Source organism: Idiotropiscis lumnitzeri, chromosome 1 (genome assembly GCF_059441095.1).
Source record: "Idiotropiscis lumnitzeri isolate Australia: NSW breed Sydney's pygmy pipehorse chromosome 1, RoL_Ilum_1.0, whole genome shotgun sequence".
Taxonomy (NCBI): domain Eukaryota; kingdom Metazoa; phylum Chordata; class Actinopteri; order Syngnathiformes; family Syngnathidae; genus Idiotropiscis; species Idiotropiscis lumnitzeri.
Window position 1 is genome coordinate 33880402 of NC_142391.1, and position 8227 is coordinate 33888628.

At 37.0% G+C, this 8227-nt stretch overlaps 2 protein-coding genes across 2 annotated transcripts; both read right to left on the reverse strand.

Moving 5' to 3' along the window:
• Positions 1-41: 41 nt before the first annotated feature.
• On the reverse strand, positions 42-4288 carry dimt1l (DIM1 dimethyladenosine transferase 1-like (S. cerevisiae)). The gene is made up of 12 exons (XM_088296729.1): positions 4105-4288; positions 2668-2741; positions 2512-2598; positions 2334-2395; positions 2166-2259; positions 2027-2076; positions 1814-1937; positions 1637-1729; positions 1496-1560; positions 1015-1078; positions 823-929; positions 42-589 (listed from the first exon to the last, which is right to left on the reverse strand). Exons 1-12 carry the CDS (start codon positions 4160-4162, stop codon positions 547-549), a joined length of 921 nt encoding a protein of 306 aa, XP_088152855.1. The 5' UTR covers positions 4163-4288; the 3' UTR covers positions 42-546.
• Positions 4289-4352: 64 nt separating this feature from the next.
• Positions 4353-7846, reverse strand: cenph (centromere protein H). The gene is made up of 10 exons (XM_088296742.1): positions 7549-7846; positions 6226-6327; positions 6094-6149; positions 5962-6007; positions 5818-5886; positions 5174-5230; positions 5025-5088; positions 4849-4900; positions 4615-4775; positions 4353-4520 (listed from the first exon to the last, which is right to left on the reverse strand). Exons 1-10 carry the CDS (start codon positions 7629-7631, stop codon positions 4428-4430), a joined length of 783 nt encoding a protein of 260 aa, XP_088152868.1. The 5' UTR covers positions 7632-7846; the 3' UTR covers positions 4353-4427.
• Between the last annotated feature and the right edge of the window lie 381 nt (positions 7847-8227).

Consider the following 8227-nt stretch of genomic DNA (forward strand, 5'->3'; position numbering starts at 1 on the left):
TTTATTCAGTAGAATATATAAAAATGAATGGTGGGAAACAATTCTGACAAACGTTTAATAAACGACTTCCAGCTAAGCAATAGCACCTTTAAATAAAAACTTTTAAAAGGTAATTTCCTCCCACCAATAATTAGAGATGGGAATATTCCATTATTGATACTGCTTATCGATAAATTCCTACTGGTTCTCTTACGGATCCTCATTGGGTGAGGGAATGAACTTTTACAAATGGACTTTTGTTTTAACATTTAATGTCTTGAATTCTAGCTAGAAGATACAGCATATCCAATATGCATTCATATTCAGGGGCGCTAAACCCAAGTGATACAACTGTAACATTGTCCAGTGAGCATGTTTGTCAAGGAATAGTGATTTATTTTTTAAACTACGTAATTCTCAATAGAACTATCTCAGCCAGTGACATTAGAATCTCAATATGAGTTCTTAACATGTATCTTCTTTTTGTTATGTTACAATACGATAAAAAAAAACAGCTCCAAATGGAAGAAATACCGCAGTCCTGTGCTGCGTCTTGTGTGTCTGCCTCTATGAAAAGTGAATCCCCGCTGAGTTGAAAGCATGAAGCAATCTGAGAAATAGAAATGTGAGTAATGGATGAGAAATACATTTGTAAAGTGAACACAAATTGCCAGCGGAAGAAAAAAGTCCTTTTTTTGACAATTGCTATTTTAGCCATTAGATAACAAAACAGCTCTAACGTTCTGAGGTATGTCATTTTGACTTGTCAAATAACGACAGCAGGCCAGTTTTAGACATTTAGCAGATAATCTTAAAGAGTAAAATAATGGAATCTCAACTTACACCATGAAGTCATCAATGTCCATCGACCTGGCTCTCTTTTCACTGAAGTTTGCCTCTTGTAAGATGCTTTCTATTTTCTTGGTGATGCTGAAGTCTGCTGGGACTTCCTGTCAGGATGAAGCATGAGCTGTGTTCTAATTCCATCTAGCGTGTTGCAAGGGCACAATAAGTCATTTCCAACCATGCGCTCACCACATTGTGCACGGAGCAGTGGATTCTGTAGTTCTTCTCCAGGAGCTGCTCCACTGCAGTCGACCTGGACATCCGAGAATCCAATATGCTTTTTGAGCGACGTAACAGTTCAGCATTGTGCACAATTCTTTGGATTTACACTCAACAAATAGCGAGAGGCAACTTTTGTTCTTGCTTCCATTATTCTTCATTGGATTGAGACTTTGTATGTTTGAGAAAGGCCCATTTCACTCCAATTAGATCATTTGTCCTTTGCGGAAATGTCAAATACTGAGTTAGAAAGCATGATTACAACACAGGTGTGTCTTAAGATGACAACAATAAAAAGCCACTAAAATGTGGACTTTTACTGTATCGTTTCACTAAAGGGCTGATGCATTGACGCATTATCGACACAGCCCACAATTCAAACGAAAACCAAATCGGGGTTTACCAAATTGAACACTAACCTTTACAGAAAACATTTGCCAACCATACTCACTTAAATGCAGCGCTGAGGGTTTTATTCTTTCTTACGAATGCAATTCTGACCAGTCCATCCCACTCCTGAACAGAAGATTAATGTTAAAATGTTCAACTTGTCTTTTTTGGAACGCATGTATAACGTAACAAAAGTCTTAACCTGGAAGTTAACTGGCGGTGGAGGATTTTTGGGCTCTATCCTCACAACACTGGACTCCACTTTTGGAGGAGGACGGAAATTATTCTTGCCTACCTGGCAAAAAATAAATAAATGAAATCAACATTTCAAGAGTTTTTTTCTCAGTCAGACGTCATGACAACAAAGTGCACATCATACTTTCATGAGATGGTCCACACGAGCCAGAAGCTGAGTGTTGATGGACAGCCTGCAGTAGAGTTTGTCTCCAGGTGGGGCCACCAGACGCATTGCAAACTCTCTTTGGAACATTAACACGGCACACCTGAAAAACAAGCAAACGTGAACGAGCTGCAGACTACTTCTGGATGTGACATTTTCTCATTGAAAATATGAGAATGTGAGGTTTCATACTTGAAGAAAGGTCGATGAAGCAACAGTTTGAAGACGAATGGCGATGAAATCTGTAAATAAAAAGCGACACATGAAATATAAAGGTTCAGTGATTGTAACGTTTAAAATTGTGCTCAATGCGATGAAAACAAGTGTTTACCTGGTATGGTAAATTGGCCACACATACGTCAAAGAAGGGCAGGTCTGTTTTTAAAACATCTCCAACTAATATCTGAAGTTTGGACTGCATGGGTCTGTTGGAGGCCACGACATGCTTACGACACCACACGTACACTTTTTAAGGGTTTACAGCTCATCAGTGACTCACGTGCATTGTACTCGTTTCTGCAGTTCAGCCACCAATCTGCAGTCCAACTCGCATGCCACCACCTGCAAACACAAAAGTCAGTATTGTCTTTGTATTTTGTGCGTTTTTTTTTTTTTATCTAGTTTCAGGAGTAAATGATATTGCCAACAGGTTTTACACCCAAATCAACTGTTCTTACCTTTTTAGCTTTTTCTAGTAGCTTAACCGTCATGTTACCAGTTCCAGGTCCCACCTCCAAAACCACATCTGTTGGCCTCAGTGCAGCCTGAAAATGACACGACAGTTTGAAATTAAACTTGTCACATTCAAATAACATAAATGCAGCCAGGCTAACCTTCTCAATGATGCTGTTAACCACAAGAGGATTCTTTAAGATGTGCTGACCGATTCCTGTGTTGAACATGATACCTGCAACACAGAAATTAGCCCTTATCCTTAAGTCTCCACAGGCGGGTTGGGGACAGATAGTAAAAAGAAATTCAAATGGGTTTCGTTTGATGAAAATGCCCACATACGACATTTTCCGGTTATGCGTGGCAAACAATGGCCTTGTTTACACAGTAGTGTAACAACAAGTCCTCACGCATCACAACAAGGCATGCTTACTTACCACTGAGCATACATCCATAGATCCACTATGCAAGCCATTGTTTCTAATTGGCCTAAATGTCTTTTACATACAAATGTTTAGAGTTGTCGTTATTTTGTTAGATTTTCACAGTTGATTATTGTATCGATTAATCGATCACTTGAATGAAATTTTATTTGCTATTAAAGTGCATTGCAAAACCATTTTTCGGTTTATTACCCTATTATTGTTGTTTATTTGGTATTGTTTGGTGATTAAAAAAAAAACAACAATTAATAAGCAATATCACAGGAGAGGGATTGATGTACTCACCACCATTTTTAAACTGATCCAGTAACTGGTTCAGTCATTGATTCCCAAAGTAAAAACAGATGTTTTCAAATGTTTTATTTTGATTAAAGAAACGATACCTTTATCGGTCTGCTTTCAAGGACTACAGACATCATAGAATAATTACTGTCGAGAGTCTGAAATCAGAAAATTTATTTGATAATCGATGAGTTGTCAATTAATCAATTGATTTTGCCATCGTAACTGCCATTATGGCTTTACTACAGCATTACCACAGGACTGACTACGTTATTTGACAAGCTTGAAATCGGAAACATTATTACCAGGATTGTAATAGTACATGACTCTAGTCGTATTTGATACGCTTCAGTGCCGTACCGAGTTAACACTCATTTAGGTAAGGGATAGGAAATGGTCTCGCACCATGTCATTTTTGTGGTCATGTGCCTCCTCTTATTAAGGTGTTCTGAAAGGGACTCGCGTGAAAGCAAGTGTCACTGTTTACAATGGTGATTGTAGCTACATAGGTCATCAAAATGCGCAGTGTTGTTCTTCATATTTTTCTTATGTTGTATAAAGGAGGGACAACAGATGAGAACCACTGTTTTTAGAATATTTTTTTCTTCCGTCGACATATGTCCTGATAAGGTAGGAAAATAAACCAAAATGCACTTTAGTAAATACTATACAGTAATCAACGTTAATGTAAGAGCCTGAGAATATTTCCAACATGACAGTTTACTGAAATGGTGCACTTTAGCACTGATTAATTCTACGATTATTGCCGAATAACAATTCAAAGCAGTAACGTTAAACATTTTGTAAGGCCACGATCGTTCACTTAGCATTAGAAAACATGCTAACGCTAACTTCCCACATGAGCGACCATACCTTGGTTTTTAACTTCTTGATGCTGCCTGCTTTTCTTCTCCGCTTTGACTTTCGGCATTTTGCTGAGTTTGTGGATATTGATGCAAGGAAACGCACAAATGTGGTAAATATTGCCTATTGATCTAGTAAACACGTGTGATGAGCGCACTCTCTTCTTCGCTTGTGTTTGCTCAGATTCTTTGAGACATGCGTCGGCCCCTTGTGGCCAAACTCGGTATGACACCCACAAGAATTGAGCAGCCTTATCGAGACACACTATTTTGGTTTATTTAATCCTCAAAACATAAAACAGAAACGTATAGACAATAAAAAAGTGGGTTTCTTTAGTCGGAGATGGGAAATTCCTCCAGAGTCATGGCTATGTCGCGCAGTTGTGAATCCTCCATCCAGTTTACTTTATACGCTAACAGAAGTCCCTGCACATGAAGGAAAAAAATTATTTCACTGTAGACAAACTTAAAATAAGATATCTGAAATTCATCACTGCAGTCTGCCATGATTTTTGTGTACCCTGAATACGTTTTGTGCAATGATGACCATCTTTTTTAATTCTTCCAGATTTGTGCGGCCTTTCTCCAAGACTGCTTTGTACTTTTCTGCATCCGGGTGCGCGTTCTTCACCTGCAAGTCTCCAATCTCTTTCATTTTTTTATGCGTTAGACGCTTCAGCTCTAAAGTCAATACAAACATTTTATCAAACATGTTTTGTAAAGAAAATGTTTGTTGTAAACCATATTTACTAACCAAGCCTGTTTTTCTGGAGTTCTGTGATTTTGTCTTGAAGAACTCTTGATTCCTTTAAAAGGAAAAAAAACGAGAAAACGTGTTATCATCTCAACATACGTGACTAAAGAAATCTTTCCATTTATACAGCAATTTATTGAATTTTAGACAACAAAAAAAAGAAAAAAGTTGTTTACCTGCTGAACTGCTTTAATGTGTGAGCAAAGCATCATGCAGCGATCACTGATGGCTTTCAGCGCACTGAAAGCAACACAACAATGAATCAAGATGACAACTTTTTTTCCCCCATAAAATAGTTCTACTTTAATTGTTTCCATTAACTTACTCAGTCTCTGCATTATCTTCTTTTATCTTTTCACCAATGGCATGCCACATCTGCATTCTAAAAGACACGTCAAGTCAGTGATTTGTTCATCGATTTACACAATCAGGCCAGTTCGTTAGTAACGGCATCCAGGACAAATTAATTGGTTTGGATTAACAATCTCATCTGGATTAATCTAGATTAAATCAAACCGTACTTTATTATGATTCAGTTTAAATTTATTGCATATGAGTTAAATTCCAATTAAATAAATTGTTCAAAAGAAACAGTTCTTACAATTACATGCAAAATTATTTCCCTTAAAAAAGTCAATACAACTGGATTTTACTTGGGCAATGATTTTTTTGAATACCACTCGTGGCACCCGTACCACACGTTGAGAACGATAGATCTAGATTAAAAATATTGTCTGTCATGTGATTATTGCACTCTCATTTCTGTTGTCCTGATTGTATCTTATTTAATCATCGTGTTATTATTGTAGTTTTATTTCATTCTATTTTTATAATTTGTGCACTTTGTACTTATTTGCCGTTTTATAAATGCAAAGCCACACCGCCTTGCACAATGTCATTTACCACAATAATAAAAATGTTTGTTCGACTAATATCGCATTGATAATTCAAGATTAACATTTGGGTTACCTGTGCAATGCCAGTGTGCTGTTAAAATGACGTGCCTTGATTTTTTCTAACTCACTGACTTTGCTTGCCCTGTAAAGACAAACATTTCAAAATGCATCCGTAATTTGATGATACATTCCACTGGATATTAACTCAAAGACTCACAAGCGTCCCTCAGCTTCAGCCGTAGAGCACGGCCTCAGGTTCTTGCCTGCAAAAGGAAGTGGATCTTCGCATTCGTTCTTAGGGCAGGAATTTTTCCAAAAAAATAAAAAGGGCTGAAAATTGCGCTGGTACCTTTATTAAGTTGCACTTCCATCTCAGAGCACTGGTTAAAAAGTTGCTCTTTTATTCTGAAAGACACTACATGTAAATACAATAATAAAAACATGACATAGGATACTTGTTATGATCATGACAGAATTGTACTTCAGTATGTCTGGTAAGGTGTCCGATTGGCCGTTGGATCCATCATCATCCTCCTCTTGGTTGATGTTTCCCATATCGTCAGAGCGCTCCATTATGCCACAGCTTTGCAGAAACAAATACAAATCATTTTATTTACAGACATCCATGACTCACTTTTTTTCCCAAGTTTGAGAATTTTTTTTCTTTGAAATAAGTAACGTGAGAGCAGTGATTTTCAACTAGAGGATGCTGAAAAGTGGGTCACAGACAGGGTGGTAAATTTTTTTTACAGGGCATCCTCAATTTACGTCGCAAATGACATTTTGAGGTTACGAATGCTGCATGAATACATCATGCAGCATAAGAGTTTACCAACATGTTTACTGTTTTTCTTTGGGTTGTTCTTTTTCATGTAGTAAATATTTCCAGGAATTATACATTCATTAGTGGAGAAGCATGGCTCAGTGACAGGCTGCGCCACGTTCTGACTTATTTACATATTTAGGTTATGTCACTGCCATAAGAGTGGAATGCTGTCATAAACTGACGAGAATATTTCATATGCATCCCAGGCATGGTTATAATGTTTTTTTTTCCGTTATAGTTAGTTTTATTTTGTTTTAACCTTTGTTTTTTAAAAAGGTAATTACAGTATATTAAAATTATTTTAAGAGTTGGTTTGTTTGCTTAATTTTAGTTTAAATTTTATTAGTTTTAGATTTTTTTATAATTATTATATGGAGTATTTGTTGGGTGCAAGATAACTACAATTCTCAAGATGGTTTTACCTTCCTTCTTCTGTACCTATGCACTTACAGCAATGCCAAAACAACAAATAATAAGATAATTTTAGTTCCATGCAAGTAGCAAGTAGTGTAGCGAATGCTATTGTTGATTTTATAGCACTATTCACACTGTTAAAACTGTTCAGAGTTATTTGCATGTCTCTTTTCCTAAAAAAAAAAAAAAATCCCAACTATCAGAGTTGAATTTTCCTAAAAAGAGGAGAGATCACTGCCAAGACAGAATATTAAATGTTGTGGCCACATTTCGTTGGTACTGACTGTGTTTATTTTCATTTTTCTACACTCAGTTGTCAAGTAAAACAAGTTTTTTAAGATGTTCTGAAAAGCAATTCGGACATATCATGTGTGGTTATGTTTTAAAATATTGTATTCAAGAATTGTTTTCAAATTACAGCTCATTTCCTTTGCTGTTCTGAACTCGCACAAAAGTGGGCTGCAACGACAGCTGAGAAGCACCGTTTTAGCAAATAAACACATATAAGCTTTAAATGAAAACGGAAAGTGCATCATTGAACGAATACGATCAAATATAAGTTACCTTTTGGAGGTCGACCAAGTCTTTAAAAATCTTCCTGTCAAGTGTGATTGATGCAACAATAAACTTAAACTATCAAATAGCATTACAATAAACACCCCAACAATATTTGTAGGTTTTATCTTACGGTCTATTTTCAATCGCTGGCCTATTAAAGTCGATTTTGACAAAACATCCGCGTACGTTAGTTTTATCAAATTGCCCCGCCCGGACGTGGCGTCATTCTTCGTCGTTGCCGCCAAACGTCGACGCGTTCGAGGCGTAAAGGGGATCTGCTGCCGCCTAGCGTCGCTAAATAATCGACAACACAGACGGTCTTTGCGAAAACAGGTCAAAGGTTTGATCAGGAAGCGCACTAAATCTGTCAGCTTTTTATAACACCCAAGGTGATTAATCGGCAACCGTCGCGCTCAGTTCTGCTTTGCTCCTTAAAAGACCCCATTTACGCCTTCTGGCCTTTACAAGCTCATGTTTTGCCACAGTTTTGCATGTCTAAGGTCAATGCTAAAATTATACCAACTTTGCGTACTTTGGATGAAATCAGTCATTTTGATGGGCCCCTTTTTTACATTTTAAAAAGCATGTTGCATTTGTTTAGTAAATCTGCATCATGTGTAGTTGTAGAATTTATTATTACAAATTAGAGATTTAAAAATGTCGGCAGTCATTAAATTCCATCTTT